Genomic DNA, 22363 nt, shown 5'->3' with positions numbered 1-22363 from the left:
ACCACCGACTCAGGCACTGGAACTGGCACCACCGACTCAGGCACTGGAACTGGCACCACCGACTCAGGCACTGGAACTGGCACCACCGACTCAGGCACTGGAACTGGCACCACCGACTCAGGCACTGGAACTGGCACCACCGACTCAGGCACTGGAACTGGCACCACCGACTCAGGCACTGGAACTGGCACCACCGACTCAGGCACTGGAACTGGCACCACCGACTCAGGCACTGGAACTGGCACCACCGACTCAGGCACTGGAACTGGCACCACCGACTCAGGCACTGGAACTGGCACCACCGACTCAGGCACTGGAACTGGCACCACCGACTCAGGCACTGGAACTGGCACCACCGGCTCAGGAACAGACACCACCGGCCCAAGTGTGTGCGTAGCCCACACACACCACATGGCTGTGGCCATAATGGCCAGTGTCGCGGTCACTGAGGGCTCAGGAACAGCCGGCTCAGGCTCAGGAACAGACACCACCGGCTCAGGAACAGACACAGGAACAGGCAGAGACTCAGGAACGGACACTGGCTCCGGCTCAGGAACGGACACTGGCTCCGGCTCAGGAACGGACACTGGCTCCGGCTCAGGAACGGACACTGGCTCCGGCTCAGGAACGGACACTGGCTCCGGCTCAGGAACGGACACTGGCTCCGGCTCAGGAACGGACACTGGCTCCGGCTCAGGAACGGACACTGTGGGTCCGAAAGGCATCTCCAGGATTCTGGCCAGACGCTCGAAGTAATCTGACAATGTCCCAGACGCCACCGGCTCGGGCACTGGAACTGGCCCCACCGGCTCGGGCACTGGAACTGACACCACCGGCTCGGGCACTGGAACTGGCCCCACCGGCTCGGGCACTGGAACTGACACCACCGGCTCGGGCACTGGAACTGGTACCACCAGCTCCGACTCAGGAACAGACACCACCGGCTCAAGTTCAGACACAGGCTCGACGGCGGCCATCTTGTCCGGAGACACAGGCTCGGCGGCGGCCATCTTGTCCAGAGACATAGGCTCGGCAGACGTGACGTGAACATTCCTGGGTGTTTCTAGGATCTTAAGTAGCGTTGAAATATATTCAAACAATGTTCCAGTGGCCATCTCCTCAGGGGACACCAGCTCCGCGTCGGCCATCTTGTCCGAAGACACAGGCTCGGCAGACGTGACGTGAACAGTCTCTGGATCGGCTGACGTGACATGAACAGTCTCTGGATCAGCAGACGTGTTCCCTTTCCCTCTTCTCCGTCCGCGACGGCGAGATGGTGGTTGCGGTCCGTCCCTCACGAGCCCAGGGTCAAAGGGGGGCCATGGTGGAGAGTGCTGTTGGATCTCCACTCGACCACCTCCTCCTCTGCGACCACCCCGGATCCCACGAAAAATAACTAGGCGGGTTCCCTTAAAAAATTCTCTCCTCTCCAGTTCGGTGGCTGGGGAAGAGAAGTTTGAACTCATACTGCTGGTTCTTGTTTGACGGAGTCCTTCTGTCACGTTCCACACTTAATGAAACAAAGGAAGATCCAATAGCAGTATGAGATTTATTAAGGGTGATCCAAAAGCAATGGTCAAGTCCAGGCATGGGTCAAAATCCGATAAGGCAATCCAAAACAAGACACAAACAGGAACAGGCAGGAAACGGACACAGAAGTGGCGTGAAATACAACAAGGACTCCGTAACAAACACTAAACAGGCAGGGTATTTATACACAGGGAATGACAATGATAATGGGAAACAGGCTGAGTGCAATGATCAGTGATAAGGGACAGCTGAGTGCAATGAAAAGACAAGGATCATGGGGAATGTAGTTCAAGAGTGTGCTGGACACCGTGAGGAAGGAGGACATCTAGTGGTGACCCAAAGAACATAAACCAGACACTGTGACACGAACGCTATAGTTCTCTTTCGCTTGAATGCTTAAATTTGCAAGGCTTGAAAATGTAAATAACGATATTTAACTTTCCTGACCATGAGTTTTACATAATATTTTAGATTTAATTAATAGTAATTCATGTGTAATTAATGTTTTTTTTTCTACTTTTTATTACATTTTTAAAGCAAAATTGTATTTAAAGTGCTCAATTAAAATTCTTGGATTAATCTAGATGAAAAGTCTTGCAATTGCTTTTTATGTTTCCTAAAACTTTCCAGGTTTTTCAGTCTAGTCCTGTCATGTGATTTATTTTTTTCCAATTTAAATGTTTCAGTTTAAGAAACCTTATTATTAATACAGTTTATTATTAATACCATAATCAACATCTTCCAATTTGAAACACAATGAAATCAAACCAGTTACCTTTAAGGCATCATAAAAGTTATCCATTGCAATGTTATTTTAGTATTATTTATATTCTATAGTATTTATTCATATTTTGAATTAGCTTTTATTTTTTTTAGCTTTAATTTTAATTTTAGTTTAATTTTTAGTAATTTTGTTATGTGTGTTTGTCATTTTTATTTTTTTTATTTTGTAGCTTTTGTCTCTATAGCTTTAATTTATTTTTATTTCACCAATACAGGTGTCCCGATTTGATTTCGATTCACAAACTCTCAATTCGATTCGATTCTCAATTTTCGATTCAATGAATTTAATGATTACATTTTTACTGGCCCCACCAAAAAAAAAAAAAAAAAGTAATAAATGAATAAAATAGTTATTGTTTTCAACCCATGTATCCTTGGTATTGTAAAAAGAAAAATAAGGTAATGACACCCACAATTTTAGATACCAGTGAATTTAACAATTCTCGATTCCTAATGCTTTTCAAATTGTGATACCACAGCTAAAACTACTGATATAAATTTCAAAGATTATTACAGACAAGTAAACAGTCATCAATAAAAAAAACAAATTGCACAACTAAATAAATACAATAGAACAGATAGATATTTTAGATTTAGTCATTTTTGTACTTCATTTATTAGTTCAGTTTAAAGTTCAGTTCTAATTTTCAGTTTCAATTTTTAATTACATCTACTTTTATTTCATTTCAGATTTATTTATTTTTGCTTTGCGAGAGGAACAGACTGAAGTCAAGTTTGAATATATGCGATTCCAATGAATTTAAGGTGTTGTTGTCCTTTTTGGAGTTTTATAGCTTGTTTTTTGTAATAAATAAATAAATAGTTGCGTGGACATTCTTTAGAATCTCTCTTTTTGTGTTTCACAGAAGAAAGAAAGGCATACAGGTTTGGAACAACTTTAATTTTGGGGTGAAGTCTTTTTTTCACTCACTCAGTCCTCGTTCGCATTCCTCAGTGGTTTGATATGTTTCCTGTAATAACCGTATCTGGTATCTCAAGGTGTTTGAACACTCTGGAGTGATACACTGAAAAGAAACACTGGGAGATAAACCTGAGGCTAATGATCAGATATTTCTCTTGGGAAAGCAAGAGCTTGTATCTGTCGCATTGATTTCAAATACCTTTCTTGTGTTCTTTGGGAAAGCAAAGCTGCACAACACCATAATTTATTAATATCATGATTACTCCAAAGCCTCTTTAATTACCCTCAAGCATCTTTGGGTGGGCAGAGGGGCGGTAAGGATATTGATCTATAAAGAGACCTGGAATGAAACTGAAAGAAGAAGATAGTGATGAAAACAGAAAGAGAGTGAGATAAAGAGAAATGGAGCCAGTTTGCTGTTGTGACGAGTTAATCACACAGTGAGAGCTTCACAAATAGAAATATTTTACTCAGAGTCGGACTGGCAAAAGAAGAAACAATGAGTGAGATACAGTAAATGAGTGACAAGCAGAGGGAGCATGGGAAAAAAGATAAAGAGCAGATCAACGAGTGGGAGGATGAATGGATGAGATGAGATGAGGAGATTGGCTTGGGAGACTGTCAGAACGATGCAGAAGAAATGTGACACTTTTGTAGCTCAGGACTGAACTAAAGATGCAGCATGTCTCTGCTTTTTGGCAACAATTCAGTTTCTCATCCAATACATAGTTCCCACAGGCCAATAAATGTCACGTGACCTCCCCGGAGACGCCATCTTTGAGGGCAAAAGCTGCTGTGTTTACAATGTTTTACCATACTGTCTATGAGTTTTACAAGCAAATTTTGAATATTTCTTTCCATTTATAATGTTACGAAAATCATGAAGAGACAAAGTGACAGAGATTATAAAGAGACTATATTAACACAAGACAGAGAGAGGTACAATGCGAAAATTTCAGTCATAAATGGTGTGGATCCGTATGCACTAACAAAGGAAGCACTGAGCACTGATTATGCAGCTTTGCCTCAGATACAGTATTATCATGTGTGCCATTATCTGGTATTGGCTAGGAGTTTTAATACATGTGAGCAATTCCGAGCCTGGAAATATGTGCATGAATATGAATATACAAGTCACGTATGAAAATAAATAAAACTTGCGTGCAAATTAATTAATGTAATGCGGAACTACTTTATACGCGGGTTCTTTAGGGACATAATCTGAGATTGCCGTGCTGGAATGTGTGTGTGTGAGTGTGTGTGTGAGAGAGAGTGAGAGAGTCGCGGGCGCGATCGAACAGTGGAAACAATGTTGTTTTTGTATGTTTTTAATATCTCGTTATTTTGTTCATACAGGACATAATTCAAACTGCAAAGTGTTAACTTATATTTGTGTACACTCGCAATAAAAAACAACCAATTCTTGCGTGTTTTGAGGGAGTTTCTTTCCTGTTTATCCTCGCCAGCCATAACCTCCGTCGTTGTTCTGACAAATGCTTAGTCTTCTCACATTCATGAAATCTAATGACGGGTATACAGTAAAATCCAAATTTAACTGAACCTCCGACACGATTTAAACATCCATTGACCCAGCAGGAGATCACCATTTTCACTTTTTATCACGAAATTAACTCGCTTCAGCTTCTTCTACTATTGTTCTGCCCACAGAAATGGCGCCGGGTCGGCAAATGCTAAAAAACTAAATTTAACTGAACCTCCGGCACGATTGGAACATCCATTGACCCAGCAGGAGATGACCATTTTTACTTTTTAATCACAAAATTTCCGTTTCAGCTTCTTCTTCTCATGTTCTGCATTGTAAGAATGTTGTGTTCTGCCCTCAGAAATGGCGCCGGGTCGGCAAATGCCCGTATGTTGTGACGTCATGTGGGAACTATGTATACTAAGAAATGAAGTGATTGATGTATTAAATATACAGTAAAAGCAGGACTACATGCCTTGCCATCTAAATTGAATCTTTTGATTTCAGTGGCATGTGGTGGACTGAAATAAGGAGGGAAAATCCTCTCTCTCTCTCTTTTTATCCAGTGTTTTTAAATCCAGTTTCTAGGTTAAAGGCTTTTGGAATGCCATGTATTTTGTGTATTTAAATTCAACATGCAATTTGGTGTGTATATATATATATATATATATATATCATTTATTTTTTTTATTTTTTTTTTTATTATTATTATTTTTTTTTTTACAAAATGTATTTAAGTATAGTATATTTTAACATTAACACATTAAGATATTGATTTAATATGTTTAATGCCATAAATTAAATTACAATATTACAGTTTTCATTCTACTTTAAGGCTTTTTGCAAATCATGAGATCATTTTTATTTCACTATTTAAATTTTCAAATCAACATTGCCTTTAATATCATGTTTTTTACATTAAAATATTTAGTGGCTTTATATTTTTGGAAAGGGGATCTTTCAAGGAAATCATATTTGGGGGTCCTTGAAAAAAGAGAATTAGGCCTATTATTATTATATAATTTATATACTATTATAGAATATATTAATATTTTGAAAACAATTATTATTATTATATTTCGGTTTTAATTTTAATTTTAGTTGAAGTAGTATATTTGTTATGTGCATTTGTCATTAATATTATTATATACATTTTTTAGTTAGTTAGTAATTTTAGTACTCCAACATACTTATTTCAGGTAGTTGCCAAGGAAACATTTGTATTTTCCTATAAAAAAAATTTTAAGAACACAGCTGTGGTCTTTATTTTTGTATTTGGAAATTTAGGCTATACAGCTATTATTTTGGAGAAGGCATATTTTGTGCAATTTCTTCATTATGTACTTTTTTTTTAACTTGTGCTCTTTTTGTATTCTCTTTTTAAAGTGGGCATGAATATTTAAAATGTGTTTGTCTATTGATGTGTTCTTTGTAGTCAGTCACCATAATTGACTTTCTGTTTATCTCACCAAAACCTTCTCTAATGTTCCACAAATTTGGCCTAACCACACCACTCTACCATATTCGGTGTCCAGACTGCCCCGTCTCCGGCCTCATCACGACCCCCCTTTACTTCCCGGCCTGCTCTGCCACCACCGGCCCACCCACCTTCTCCTGTCTCTGCCCTGTCTTTTCCACAGGTGGGAGATCAGATCCTTGAGGTGAACGGACGGAGTTTCCTCGGCATCCCACACGATGAAGCCGTACGAGTGCTGAAGTCTTCACACCATCTGATGATGACGGTGAAGGATGTCGGTCGACTGCCTCATGCCCGCACCGTAGTGGGCGAGACCAAGTGGATCGCAAGCTCACAGATCACTGAGAGTTCTGCCAGCAGCAGTGTCACAGGGTGAGTGTGAAGGCGTGATGGGAATGTGAGGAAATAAGGAAAGAGAGAGAGAAGGGAGTCATGAGAATAGATAGGAAAGCTATTAGTATCCAATTCAGATAATTGAAAGTCAGCAGCAAAGATATTGGTTAATAAAGCGAAAATAAATAATAAATACATAAATAAATTAATAAATACATAAAGTTTATTTGTGTTATTTAACATATTTAATTATTCTGTAATATTCTGCGTTTGCATTTCACTCTTTTTATTCATTTTGAGGAATACTGAATGTTTTTGTGCAGGTGAGATGAGTAAATGCATGCTCACATTTAGTCTAGAACTATATATAATATAGTTATATATAGTATAGTTATATATATATATATATATATATATATATATATATATATATATATAGTTATTATATATAACTACTAATAACCATCATGTTCACAGAGCGCACACAACGCCTCTGCACCTTACTCTCGATTTCTCTCAACATGTGGATAGGAGAGCTGTCAGTCAATAAATGGGAAAACAAAGTAACTTGCGTTACTTATTTGAAAAAGTAACTCAGATATTTTGTTGTAAATTTACAAGTAACGTGTTACTTTACTAGTTACTTGAAAAAAGTAATCTGATTACGTATCTCGCGTTACTTATAATGCGTTAACCCCAACACTGGTGATATTTCTGTCTGTCAATAAATATCGTCTCTCTCTGTTGTTTGAATGAGAGCTATCAGTTTATTTTTGGTGCAATAATTTTCACAGTAAGAAAATTACTAGTTAAAACATTTGTTATCAATTAGAGCAGCGCCCGACTAAAGATTTTCTAGTCGACTAGTCGTTCATTTAAGCCATTAGTTGACTAATCGCACGTTTATATTAATTTAATTAAATATGTACTGGGGTTAAAACTAAACCATAATGAACCTTTAATATATATATATAGGTGTAATATATAGCCTATTCCGCGCTCAAGCGTATGCATACTTGCTGCAATGATTCATAATTCATAATGATTATGAATGTGTCAGGAAAAAATAGCAAGGAGACATTTGATTATTTATTAATAAACTAGTGTTTTCTGAGTCAGTGTTGACTACAAAGATGAAGTTGACGTTGCTGACTTGCCATATCTGCAGTATATTGAAATGCACCTTTCATTTGGATTATTTGTTGTATTTTTATTGAGTATTTGTTTTTTATTCGAATTGGTTTGTTTAAAAGTAGACATTTCAAGCTTTCTATATGGCTATTTCTCATGTCTGTGAGGCAAGTATCCTATACGCTGACTTTTGGTTCATTTGTGACGCGATACAGTTCTTCTTGCAGTCGAAGACGAAGCAACTTTCTGCTCGTAAGTTTATTCCGTCCACTGTCAAGTGCTTCATCAGTTTTGTCATGTTGCCGGTCTTGGCAGCATTTATCTTGTTGCAAATATTGCATCGTGCTCTGTTGGCATCGAGCCTGGTGAAATGTAGCCACACTTTTGATCTTTTCCACACCTTTTACATCAATGGGGGTTGGGACACTTCCACACTATAGCCTCTAAATGAGCAGATATCAGTCAAATATCTCTGATGTGTGAGCAACATATTTTCCTTGATGCCTCGCCACAGCCAATCATGCTGCATGTTTATTGGCTCACTAACGTTGATGAGATTAACCCCTTGGGTATCAAAATTTGGCACTGAACGACATTTTTTGATACTTTATGGTATCGAGGCAATTCGGTCGGTGCCTAAAAAGTATTGAACTCGATTCCCAGCCCTAATGCTGACTTGCCATCTCCACAGTGTTGTACTTTTAGACACGGATTCATGTCTGCGAGGCAAATAGCCTAAACGCTGAGCTTCAGTTCATTTATGTGACGCGTTGTTATTGTGAGTTAACTCAAATAACAGTATCAAACTAAGCCTCTTCTCGTCGACTAACGTTTAGTTGACTATTAGGGGGCAGCCCTAGTCAATATCAGCTCTCTCTGTTTGAATGAGAGCTGTCAGTTTATTTTTTGTACAGTAATTTTCACAAGAAGTACTTATGTTAGGATTGATTCTCTTGATACAATGTGAGCATCCCAAGAATTTACACTTATTTTCGCACTTACACTTGCGTGTCTTAATCATTGAGACAAGCACATTACTGACAGGTTAAAAGACAGGCAGCCAGACAGGCAGCCAGCCTCTCATCGGCCTCCCAAAGAGAAGCACGTGGAGGTGAGCGTGGCTGATTATAGATTAGCCCTACATGTGGACCATCCTTGGTTGGCCACGCTCTCTCACTTTGCAGAGCTGGTGAGCGGAACACAGCAAGCATAACCAAGTACTGTAAAGCTAGCCAAAGAATGTGGGGGGACATTAGCATGCTGCATTAATTGCTTTGAATATTTTTAATAGCCTGGCTAACGTCAGACCTCGTCTCATTGAGACGTGGTCTGGGAACCACATGTTCATTTTCTCGTATTTGAGGCATGGTTTACGAATGCCCAGAGCCGTTTATTGGGCGCTACGAATGTCTATCAAATGCGCCTGTACGTAGCTCATAGCCAATCGTTTCAATTATACCAGATGACGTATGTAGAGCGACAGAAATTTGACGAGGAAGAAGACAAAATAAACTTGCGTTCTAAACTACTTAGAACACTATCTAAGGCTGCATCGAAAGGTAACTTCGCGTCTGATGCCATGTTGGATCCATAGATATAAACAAACTGCTTCGGTGTGTCGCATAGACGTCGTCATAGTCTTGCTGCTCCCTCCCTGTTCTGTGATTGGTTCCCTCTTTGAGGGGAAAATCTGGTCCATGGTATCCAGGCTGCCTAGCAGTGTGAATAAAATCGCGCTGCGCGCAAGGCAGCATGGGGAAACCCAGGCTATATTTTTAACATGTTAATCAGAAAATATTAACGTCTTATTTTTGACATATGCATGGCTTTAAACATTTTGGCTGGAACAATTTATTCTATTTTATTTTTAAATCACCCTAGTTATTTCAGTAAATAAATAAGTTAGATATATTGAATCATACCAAAAGGCTGAAAAATAATGATAAAAAATATTGAAAAATTTGGGCTTTGCTAAATCTAGTTTGTCAGATTCAGCAAAGAGATCACTGGTCTCTTTGTGTGTTATCTGGCTAGTGTTAATGGAGCAGTGAAAAAAAAAATAATGAAAAGGAAAATATCCAAGGTCTCTTACTAGATTCATAAGGTCTTGGCATGTCATTTATAAACAGATTTGAAGGTTTCCAACAACTGCGATGCAGGGAAGAAGTGTGAAGCCACCAAAAGTAGCAGTACCGTAACTGAAAAGCCTGAGGAAATAGTTTTTTTTTGTTTGTTTTTTTACATATTTTTCATATTTTTCTAAAACAGGCTTATGAGTAAGCTTTGGGCTATAATATATTTCTAGACATGTTTCCATGTCCCTGTCTTGTAAATTAAGCAATATGCAAAATAATACTGACAAATAGTTACTGATTTGTTCATTTGTTTTTAAATATAGCACAAATCACGTCTTGGTGGTGTGATTTAACATTCTTGTTTAATAAATTAAAAGTGTGCAGTACATTTCAGCCAAAGTAATTTAATTAGGACTGAGGTGACGCTTCCAGGCTTAGTTCAATTTATTGTTTTAAGAGCAGATTATACAATAGCTGAGCTTTAATTATTTTGTTCTGAATATTAGCATCTTTCCACTCTCTCTTACTGGACTGTAAACTGTAAGGAGTCTGGTCATGGTATTATTCCAGACTGTGTGTGCGTGTGTGTGTGTGTGTGCGTGTGTGTGTGTGTGTGTGTGTGTGTGCGTGTGTGTGTGTGCGCGAGTGTGTGTGTGCGCGAGTGTGTGTGTGTGCGCGAGTATGTGTGTGCGCGCAGCACACTAACAGGATCATAAAGCAGCTCAGGTGTGTCTTGTGCCAGCTCTCTGGACCTTCTCTTTAATGGAGGTTAGCTGATGAAGTGAGCCGGTTGCTCTGCTCTCATGCCAGGGGAAAAATGCAAGGTGGCATTTTATAAAAAGGCTTATTATCAAGCTTCTGATGGTCTGGGGTACGAACTCAAGTTAAAGCCAAGGGCAGAACTGGCACAGGGAAGTGTTTGCACCTATCATTGTTACAGACCAAATTGACTTTTTGCTAAATTGCTATTCTTGATTTGACTGCAAAAAGGCTACAGAGTGAATGTAAACTAGCACAGCTATGTTGGAATTCGGTTGTCTGGCACAATGGTCAATTATATAGTTTAGTGGTCATTATACAACCATATTTGACCTGGCAATACAGCAAATGACCATTCAGCTTTGTGGAGAATATAATAATACATGGGATTGGTAAAAATATTTTTAATGTTTTTTATCTCTTGCTCACCAAGGCTGCATTTATTTAATCAAAAATACAGTAAAAACATAAATATTGTGAAACATTATAACAATTTATACGAGCTGTTTTCTATTTATGTGCATAATTGTCAGCATCGTTACTCCAGTCTTCAGTGTCACATGATCCTTCAGAAATCATTCTAATATGCTGATATGCTGCTCAAGAAACATTTCTTATTATTATTTTCAATGTTGAAAACAGTTGTGCTGCTTAATATTTTTTGGAAACCATGATACATTTTTTGTTCAGGATCCTTTGATGAATAGAGATTTTAAAAGCCTCAGATTTCCATCATCTTCCTTGGATCTAAAACCAGAAACTAGATTAGTTTCATACATGGCAGGTGTGTCAGAGTCTCTGTATGATTCTGCATCTGTTTGTGGATTCTTGAAGAGGCTGTAGAGCATATATCTGCTATTGATTTCTCCATATTTACTTCTCTCTCACAGCCTCTCTCTGGACCAGGGAGCATCAGCATCAGGAAAGGTGAGTACTTTGTTTCTATATTTGAACAGGATGTTCTCAACTGTTTGGTTTTAGCAGTGTTAAAAGAGTGAGCTAAATCGTGAAGGTGATTTTTGAAGTACTCTTGGCAAATACTGGTGGTCTTCAGACTGTACCCATTTTATTGTCTTGCTCACGAAAACCCATAAGGGTCATTTCTACTATGCTGTACATTTTCATATCCATATCATATTGGGCCTGTCAAATGATTCAAAATTTTAAACATTTATTTAATCATTTGACGAATTCAGTTCAATTTACATTCATTTGTATAGCGCTTTTCACAATACATATCATTTCAAAGCAGCTTTACAGAAAAATGAATAATAAATTATTTGAGATATTAAATATTACAATATATTACATGAAATCTATCATATTTCATATTAAAGGCATGGACTTTCATTTTGCATGCCTCCTGACAAAAATTAAGAAATTATTGTCACTATAAGATATAACAAAACAGAGGTCAGAAATACTTTGACCTTTCTAATGATGTAGTTTGTCGAGATTAAATAAAGACCACTTTACTTAAATATAAATAGTTTAATATTAAAAAGACAGAAATCGGTCACTGGTGCTCAACTGCATATAAAATATTCAATTAAAATGTATTCATTATATTACATTAATTAAAATTGTAATTATTTGCAGAGCCATTAAATAAAGGAAATTCAAAGACATTGCATTATTAATTATAGACATTGGAAAAGTGCCTTCGGGATTGCCGCACTCACACCAAGACACTTGGTAAGTGCCATAGCTTGACCAAAACATATTTCTGAAAGCATGGTGTACTCTTTGAGCATTTCCCTACATTATATAAAATAAATATTCATTCTTAAAAAGTTACAGAGTTAAAAAAGTACTGCATAACAGGAATTCCACATACAAAAATGCCTCCAGGATCTTTTCTGCAGGTCCATTTATGTTCAAAGAATATCCCTTTTGTCCTCCATAGTGAATATATATATATATATATATTGTCGTTATGCAAATGAGTCAGCCAGCGATTAAGCTGCATAATAGATCAGACTCATGTATTTGCATTACTTTGATAATCTAAAGAACCAGTCCTTGTGTGCTTTTTTCTATCGTAGCCAGACTAATCAAAAGAAAAAATGAGTCAGAATTACAGATCATATCATATTTGAAAAGAGTCGCTATCATTATTGCCGAACCACTCTTGCTAGGCAATCATGCACCTGTTCCAGTACTGCGGCCACAAGGAAAGATGACGGGGGATGCTCGTACGTAATGAGGAGAGCAGGAGAACTGAAAGACACAGGAAGGGCAAGATATGGAAGAGAATGGGATGAAAGAGGAAGGTGGTATCGCTGTAAATTTTCATCTTGGTCTAGGTAAAGAGTGTGTCAGGTAGATGCTGCCAGAAGGCTTTGATCCCTTGGGCATATGGTATCCACGCTGATCTGTATTCAGACTGGTTTCCTCAAAAGTCTTATGCACTTAACATTCTTACCATCCCTGTGTGTGTGTGTGTGTGTGTGTGTGTGTGTGACTGGCGGAGAGCTAAATTATAATATATATGAGTGAAAAGGAAAAAATAGAAGGGTCATTTCTGTTATGCAGTATCTTTTGAACTATGACTTGATGAAAATGAATATGCTTGTGTAATATAAGAAAGTAGTTCCAGAAAAGCATATACCACACTTTCAGATGCGTGTTATCTTAAACTTTATTATTAATTGTAACTTGATTAAATAAAGCCCTAAACTTAGCCATTGCAAGTGACAGATTGAGAATACGTTTTTTTTTTTTTTTTTTTTTTTTTTTTACATTTTGACATTTAACCATCTTTTAAAAATGTTATATTATCATATTGAATATTAATATATTCTATAATTGTGCTGTTGTGTTTAGACCAAAAATAAAGTCACTTCTCAGAGGATGATGAAATGAATTGGCTTTTGTTAAAGGTATTTATTCAAAAAAAAAAATAATATTGGGATATTGGGGGCATGGAAAAATTGTTTAGACAATTTATAAAAGACAAAATATGAAGAAACACCTTTTATTAAATTGTCAGTTTATTAGTACAGAACTTGGGGACATGGCAAAAATATTAGTGAATTTTATTGTATGGAAACAAACTAATATGATTTCCATCTTTAAAAATTGTTAGTATAATATTTTACCAAGTATATTAAAAGGATATTTCACCAAAATATGAAAATTCTGTCGTCATTCACTCAACCTTCAAGTTGTTCAAAAACTTGTATTATTTTCTTTATTCTGTGGAACATAAAAGAAGATAATTTGAGAAATGTCTTTTTTGGGGTTTTTTACAATGGAAGTCAATAGTAACCAAAACGGCTTGGTGAGTAAATGATGACAGAATTTTCCTTTTTGACTGAACTTTTCCTTTAAGCTATCTGTTAGAGACATGAAAATGGTCTGCATAACAGGAATTAATAATAGGAGAATGAAAAAATATGGACAGAAGAGAGTGCAAGAATGGAAGACATAAGACAGGATAAGAAATAGGCAATGAGAGTGAGGAGAGGAATAAAAACAGCAAGGTGACCCATCCAGTGAACAGGGTTTTACAAGGTCCTCCTCTGTAAGCCGAGTTTTATGCACAAAACAACGGATTCCTATAAAGCGCGAGCAGTGCATGAACACTAACTTATTACGATGGGCTGATTATTGCATACAGTGGGAATGACAGGCTAAAGGACACAGTTAGATGAAGTGTCTGGGCTCATGTCTGTAGGCTATGAGCTTTTGCTGTAAACTACTTACTTTGTATTCCAAAGACTCACAGCTCTGCGATGCTTCGGAGGACATTGATAAGTTACATACATCAGTTTTTGCGAGAAAGGCACAGTCAGCCATTAATCACTCCTGATCTGTAGACATAAGTGTGTAATTGTACGTGGACACTCGTGAGTTATGCATTTCCTATGAAATAACATTCAAATTACAGTTATTATTATAATTACTTGAGTTCGCCTTAGTAGCTGCAGTAAAAAGCACACGTTGCATCAAACGTGCATTGCTTAACAGGAATATTTATATATATATTAATGATATTTTTGTGGTTATACATCAAATAGTTTTTTAGTCTTTCAGTTCACTAAGAAGATTTCCCAGTGTTTGTCTGCAGAACGATCCAAGCGTATAAATTGATAATCACATAAATGCTTCATTATGTTTTCATCAGTATACATTTAAAGCTCCCTGTAAACACTTAATAGTTGGGAAAGTAATTGCTCGTAGCTCAATGGGGGGGCGCGAGGCGTTGATTAATTGTAGGTCACATAGGAGCAAGTTAAGCATAAATGGGGCAAACACAGAAAATTACGATGTTCTGGGTAGTTATTTTTTAGAAACTCTAGGAAAAACTTATTTCTGATTCAGATATTTGAGAGTGAGTTCACGTCTGGTTGTAATTGACACTTTCTGCCTAGTTTAACACTCACAACGCTCACAAAATAGAAACGCTTCAAACTGTCTCGGTCATATGAGAGAACTTGGCAAAGTATTCTGCAATAATTATTCTGCCTCAGAAGTTTTCTGCTGTTGTGTGCTGAAGTGTTTTTTTGCTTATTTAAAGGCCTAAATTCCTTGCTGTGTGACCTTGTCGAATCTTCGCTGAGTAAGGCACTTTGCCTGATGTGAAATCTCTATATATCCCAAGCGAGGCTTACGTTGTTTGACGCCAGCCCGTCCTTGCCAACTCATTGCCGCTTAAACCCATTTCAGCGGCCCTCATTTTGAAGCTGATTGAATTCTCCAAATTGACATTGGCCTTTTAAGACCAGAACTACGGTGGCCCTTAGGGGGCTAAGTACAATGGCATTAGCCAAGTAAACAAAGCTCAAAAAAGATTTAACGTTTCTGAAAATATTTCAGGATATTGGTGACTGGAGGGTCTCTTGGGGAATTCTGTCACCTAAAGGTGAAAGGCATTCATAATTTATATTCCACTACTGACACCAAGTGAAATTGCCAAATATATATGTATATATATATATCACTGCCCAACCATAAAAAGTCACTGTTTGGATTTAAATAGGCAAATGCTCACGAGTCTCTTTGATTGGATCATTAATGCAGTGATGATTATGTTTCTACCATGTTATATGTTATATAACAGTTCTTCTAACCATAATTGATGGAGTGTGTAGCTTTTCATTTCTTAAACATCCTTGTAGGAAGACAGATCATGGCCATATTCCAGGATGACAATGTCAAGAATCATCAGGCTCAAATTGTAAAAGAACGGTTGGAAGGGAGCATGAAGAATGATTTTCACACATGAATTGGCACCTCTGAGTCCAGACCTTAAATTCATTGAAAGTCTTTGGGATGTGCTGGAATTAGGGCTGCACGATTAATCTCAATTTATATGAAATCGCACTTAAACCGATTTGGCTTATCGCAATTTTGAAATAGCAAAGGCTGCGATTATTTTTTATGTGCAGCTTGTCACTGATGTACAGCTCTGTTAACGCTGCTCCATCTGAAAGCACTGTGAGTTTGAGTCACTTATAACGTGCATTTGAAAAAGCAACACGCGTTAAAACATCTTTCCAAACATGTGAAGCATTTATGAACCTCTTGTCCAACAGAAGACAACATTTAATAACATGCATTTACTCCAAACTCACTTCGTAATAGGGCTTGCATAGACTAGTCGAGTAGTCGATAGATCGACTACTTCAACCACTAGTCGACGCTGTCTGAAACAATCGACTACTCGAGCGTCCATTAACCATAAATGAATAAAAAATGGCGAACGTCACCAACAGACACCACACGTCAGATGTGTGGAAGTATTTCATCAAGGATGGCAAAAATATTGTAATTGGCCAACTCTGCAAGAGGCCGTTCACATAATGTGTCTAAAAACTTGTGGAAAGGCGCGCGCGGCCGTGCCTCTGTCTCCTACAAGCGCTTGCGCTCCCGTGGCGTCTGTCGTTGCTATGCAACCAAACTGCGCTCTCCATGATGACAATGAAGAAGTATCAGCAAAGGATTAATTTATTTCTAGCCCTTGCATTAGCTTTACTACTATATATATTTCTGGAGATGAGAAGGAAAAACCCGCCTGGAAAAACTAGCGCACCACGTTGCTTCCATTATGAGCGCGCTCGCCGCGGCCGCGCGCCTACATTTGAAATAACGACCTTGAGCGCGGAAAAGACGCGATATGTGAACGGCCCCTAGAAGCAGACGTCTGAAATGAAAGGCAAGAACGGCTATTTATTTGGCTTTAGACTCTAAAGCCAAATAAATAGCCGTTCTTGCCTTTCATTTAGACTGTTACATGAAAATTAAAAAATGAAATGTCATAATTATAATGTTTTGAGAGTTTACTTATGTAATTGTTGCATTAGGCTATGAATTAATAAATGTTTATTGATAAGATCTAGCTATTTCATGTCTTTTCATTTACGGTAGCATGAACGACGAGTAGTCGAGTAACTCGAGTATTGTTTTGATAAGAAATCGACTAGCAGAAATCAGTAGTCGTGCAACCCCTACTTCGTAATGACAGTTGAGCATCCTTCTGTGAGATGGTGTGGCTTCTTACACAGTATAAGGCAGTCGTGTGTTTATTAGTCATGTTTAATCAATCAAAGTGTTTCAATCCTCTGTTTATTCCACTAGTTTATTCTGCATATTTGGAGTGTCTGCGCGAGAGCGCCCTCTGGCTTTTAGATGGAGCAGCATTTACTACCAATCAGCCGTTCTGCACTGACAAGCTGCAAATTAAAATAATTGCAGCCTTTGCCAAATCACGTGTGGTTTCATTTTGATTAATCGTGCAGCCCTAGCTGGAATAGACTTTACAGAAAGCTTGACTCTTGCATTGACAATAAAAGATCTTGACCAAAAATGTATGGACCTCCTTATGGAAATAAATGTTATGCTGTTGTGATGCACTCTGTAAAGTCTACTCCAGCACATCCCAAATACTTTCAAAACAAAACTAAAGCCCCTTACCGACGACTGCCGCATAAACTAAAACAAAACACCAACATAAAGTCCAGGCCTGGTCCTCTCTCGTCCTTCACTGTTGTCACTCCTCCTTTTATCCTTCTGGAACTCTTCAGTGGGACTCGAGACCAGTGTGTCGCGCAGGTGACACTCATTATCACTCGTCCAGCTGTCCTTGTCACAATTATATTCCTTATTCCTATATTATAATTATAATATTATAATATAAATATTTTTTAACTTAAACAAGAATGATTGTAAATAGCTGTAATGGCTGTAAAGTGCATTTTCCCTCCATCCAAATTGTCGTCTTCAACACTGTCACCATTTTGAGATTTGTTTGAAAACTTCTACTGACACCTGCACTCACAGGTTGTTTTTATGTTTGGTTTGTTCTGTATATAAGAAAGATTGCTTATCTCAAAGAGCTTATCTCCTGTGTGCCTTTAGGACATCTATTGACTGCTCCGCTCTGCCACTGTTCTAAAAAGAGCTGTAAAAATCTATCATCTCTTCGGTAGAGACGTGCTCTTCTAAGCGCAGGACTTAATGTAGCTCAAGAGGGAGGAAATGAAGATCCAATTTCGACATGGGCCGTAGTCAGGATGGGACAGTGATATAGTCTGAGAACTGAGATCTTGTGCCTTGTTGAAAAGCTTAGTCATTCTCCCCATGTTGTCGGTTAGCATATTAAAACTCTGATAATGAGACCGATAGAGCTGTAACCGACAGCATCTCCCGAATCCAAACATTTGTCATTTTAATTAACGTCTAACCAAGGTGACACTCATCTTGATCATCTAATTATTTAATTTCTTGCTCAATGGCCTTATGTTTTTAGTAGTTAGAGGTAATGTGACAGGAGGAGTGAAATTAATTTGTTTTTGCTTCATTTTGATGGAGCAGAATGGCCTTAAAACACAATGCTAAAGTTTTAGTAATCTGCCATAAACCATATTAGGACATGACTAGTTTTCATGGAGGACATAATGGAGAAATTCATCATTCATGTAACTTCATGTAAATTTTAATCCTGTCCGAATCTGCCATGTCTGTGTTTTTCTCACACAACCCAAGTAAAAATTCCAGGCCAAATTACATAGTGTTTTTTGGCAAACTCAACGGTCCTCTGAGAAATCTAATCCTGTCCGAATGCGAATGTCTGGGATTGCTGATATTATATTATGCTAACACTTCTCATGTTTTTTCCTGACCTACCTGAGCTACCATTTCTGCAGCAATTTTTGGCATGCTTTCATTTCATTTTAATATGGATGATATCTGACGAAAAAATGTAATTATAAAATTAATAAATAGAGCCATCATTTTTATTTATTAAAAAAAATAAGGTTTTAATAATACATTCAAGTTATATCAGCAAGTAATTAATTTAAACATACGTCATATGGGATGCTGTCTATCTATTTATCAATCTATCTGTCGTTATGTCTATCTATCTATCTATCTATCTATCTATCTATCTATCTATCTATCTATCTATCTATCTATCTATCTATCTATCTATCTATCTATCTATCTATCTATCTATCTATCTATCTATCTATCTATCTATCTATCTATCTATCTATCTATCTATCTATCTATCTATCTATCTATCTATCTACCTACCTACCTACCTACCTATCTCTCTCGTTCTAACTATCATTCTGTCTGTCTGTCTGTTTTTCTATATTGATCTATCGTTCTATCTATCTTTCTATCTTTAATTCTATCAATCTATCTTATTTTATCTGTCTATTGTGGCAAACGACAGACACAGTGGGAGTGGTGTCAGGCTTCGGAGAGGCATTTATTAGATCTATCTATCTATCCGGAGAGGCATTTATTAACATAAATAAACATAAAATGTCCAAAAATGGGGGAAAATAAAGTGTTCAAACAAAAGGGATTTGGTGTGCTCGCCGTGCCAGGGAATCGTGAAGGATGGGTAGTGAAGAGATGGGATGGGTCCAGGTAAGGGGGCGGTGTCCGACGGTCGCACGCGCTGCGGCGGCTTCAGCATCGTGCCTTGTCCTCTTTATCCATGACAACTTGAGGAGAATAGCGGCCCGGCATCCTAGCCTGTCAGCGGCATCACGCATGGTTCTCCGTTCGGACCGTGGGTCCGGCGTCTCACAACTCCATCGGCGCTTCTGCGCTTTCTGCCCTTTTTTACAGCTGAGTTATCTCCAGTTCATTTAAGATAACGCTCAATCTGGGGCTAAATGATCTCATTCAGGCCCTATTTAAATTCACTGGGCTGTGATGTGTGGGGAACACGGCTGGAGTTTCTGTCACACAATGCTGCAAAGTTCTGGCAGACAATACTCTTGGCCTGATTGTGCTGTCTTAAAGTTATGATATTGATCAGCAATTATGTGTTCCTGTGATTAAAGATGTTGTCAGTCGAGTTATGTCATAATGGGTATTCATGGAGGTTGTAACACCAGAGATGCCGCATGATCGATCCCGTCTTGGTCGCTATCATTCTTGAAGAATTATAAAGACACATTTTTCTCTTGCTAGTTTTATTGATCATCTTTTGTTAGAGACATTCTCCACAACTTTTGCTTTTTTGTAATTGAGCAGTGATGCTAATATCCCAGAGTGCTCTGGAGGAAAGAGCTTTTGAACCTCTCATCATCAAACTAGACAAAGACACTTGTGTTCTCATCTGATATATAAACTACTGTTCAAATGTAAAAAAATAAAAAAAAATAAAGAAATTGGTCAAAAGTGACAGTAAAGAATTTAAACACATTTTTTTTTTTTAAATATCAGACATTATTCTTTTGAACTTTCCATTCAACAAAGAACCCTGAAAAAATACATTACAGTTCCCACAAAAATATTAGGCAGCACAAATGTTTTCAACATTGATAATTATAAGAAATGTCTCTTGAACAAAATCAGCATATTAGAATAATTCCTGATGGATCATGTGACACTGAAGACTGGTGTAATTATGCTGAAATTCATCACAGGAATTAATTACATTTTAAAATATATTAAAATGTTATTTTAAATTGTAATAATATTACAGTTTTATTTTTTTTAAAGAAATAAATGCAGCCTTGGTGCACATAAGATAATTATTTTAAAAACATTAAAAATCTTATCGCCCTTAATATTTATCTATATACTGTATATATAGTATGAAAAAATAAAGATTTAGTAAAGTTAGTTGCATCGCTTTTTAAGTTAGTTCCACTCCAACACTGATCTGAGGGCTTAGTATTTATCTCTGCTGCAAAAGTAAGTCTAAGGAGTTTATCAGAAACAGTTTGTACTCCAGGTAAGGATGAATTAGAGTTCAAATGTAAAGCAACCTCAAGAGTTTCTAACCGAGGGAATCTATCTGAAATCCATGGATTTTCAGAATAAAACGAAGAGAAAAAGGAAATAAAGTAAATGGATCACATACATCATAGTCTTAAGTTACTCTCTTGGACTCTGGCCCTGGTGACAGTAATATATTAGGTCAGGACAGCATATTATTATTTTTTTATTTAGCCAAGTGCATTGTGGAACTTTCTAAAAAAAAAATCTAATTATATTAAATAATTTTCTATCTATTTGTTCACTTTGCCAATTTTGTTCTTAATCTCATTCTTTTTCTGTCTCTTCCTTGTGTTTGCAAGCAACTTTCTAGACTAGCTATTCCTCAATGTCCAGTATAGGACATTAGCCTCATGGTCAAACCGGTCAGGGAGTTTTTCTCAGAAATACTGTGAAAATAAATGGTCTGTCGTGTGATGCAACCAAAATGCACAAGTTCCTGTTGGAGTGCTCTACAAAAGAGCTCATCTAAGCTCTCATCGAGCTCACACATTGTTCTAAAGAGAAAGAAAAGAATAAGGGCAAGAATAGTTCAGGCATTATCAGCATTCACTCACCTCACCCACTGTTTCTGTCTGCAATGATCCAGCTCAGTTTAAATCCTTGTGGCTTAAGACGGTTTGATAACAGACACTAGTGCTGCTCGACCGCATCTGCAAACCAGACAGCCAACAAACATACATCTCCCCCCAACAAAACCGTCATAGACTGTTCAAGCAGACATAACTAGATCAAATGATTTTAAGGCATGTTATACGCCTCTAATTGACCCAAAATTAACATCAAACTAATCAATTGGTCTGTGCAATCCTGAATAGGTAAGTATGTATTGAGCAAGTTAGTTTGGTTTTCCAGATTGGTTTGCAAAAGTGTTGTGGTTTCATCCTTTGGCTGGAGAGCATGCCATTCCTAAGCTGAGCGAAACACAGATCGATGATCATGTTGACTCTGGAGCAGTGCTTTTTGATTAGGAGACTAATTAAAGGGAAAGCTGCTCTCGAGAAGAGAGGCTGAAACCCGAGAGAGAGAGAGAGAGAGAGAGAGAGAGAGAGAGAGAGAGAGAGAGAGAGAATAGGGAGAAGGGTTATGGAGATGTGATTTATGGTAGTAGCAATGAAGTCATGTTCTCATTTAAAAAAAATAAAGATGGAAGATTTAAAGTGTGTGCTTTGAGACTCAGTGAGCCACCGACAAGTGTCTGAAGTTTAATATTAATATTACAATTAGTCTGCTCTTAAAATATTTGCATTTCTTCTTTTCACACTTTTCATTTTCCCTCTCCTCAGGGTGGCTTTTATAAAGGTGTGGCGGGATCTCAGGTGACTCTGTCCAGTTTGGTGAACCAGAGCAGGGCTATGTTGGAGGAGCAGGCAAGACATCTGCTGACCGAACCAGAGAGGCAGACCATGGGTTACTACATCCAAGAGTACCGTGATGGACACATTGGTGTTGAGCAGCTCGTCATGGCCCTCTTTGAGCTCTTCAATACACATGCCAAGGTGGAGACATTTACTTTTACTTTTATGCATTTGGCAGACAATTTCATCCGAAACGACTTATTTAAGGTATACTGTATATTTTTATCGGTTAACGCATTCACTGGGAATCGAGCACTTGGC

At 37.9% G+C, this 22363-nt stretch overlaps 1 protein-coding gene across 3 annotated transcripts in view; it reads left to right on the top strand.

The window, feature by feature from the left end:
• Positions 1-22363, top strand: part of whrna (whirlin a) — a 116144-nt gene that overhangs the window by 69724 nt on the left and 24057 nt on the right. For all 3 annotated transcript variants that reach the window (XM_081391612.1, XM_081391613.1, XM_081391614.1), the window contains 3 exons: positions 6359-6567; positions 11384-11420; positions 22031-22243. In XM_081391612.1, coding sequence (XP_081247738.1) covers positions 6359-6567; positions 11384-11420; positions 22031-22243 — 459 coding nt within the window. The remainder of the gene's footprint in view (positions 1-6358; positions 6568-11383; positions 11421-22030; positions 22244-22363) is intronic.

Source organism: Scardinius erythrophthalmus (assembly GCF_964197995.2).
Source record: "Scardinius erythrophthalmus genome assembly, chromosome: 17".
NCBI classification, from domain to species: Eukaryota; Metazoa; Chordata; class Actinopteri; order Cypriniformes; family Leuciscidae; genus Scardinius; species Scardinius erythrophthalmus.
Note: the sequence above shows the minus strand (reverse complement) of the source record. Positions and strands in the feature narration are given on the sequence as shown.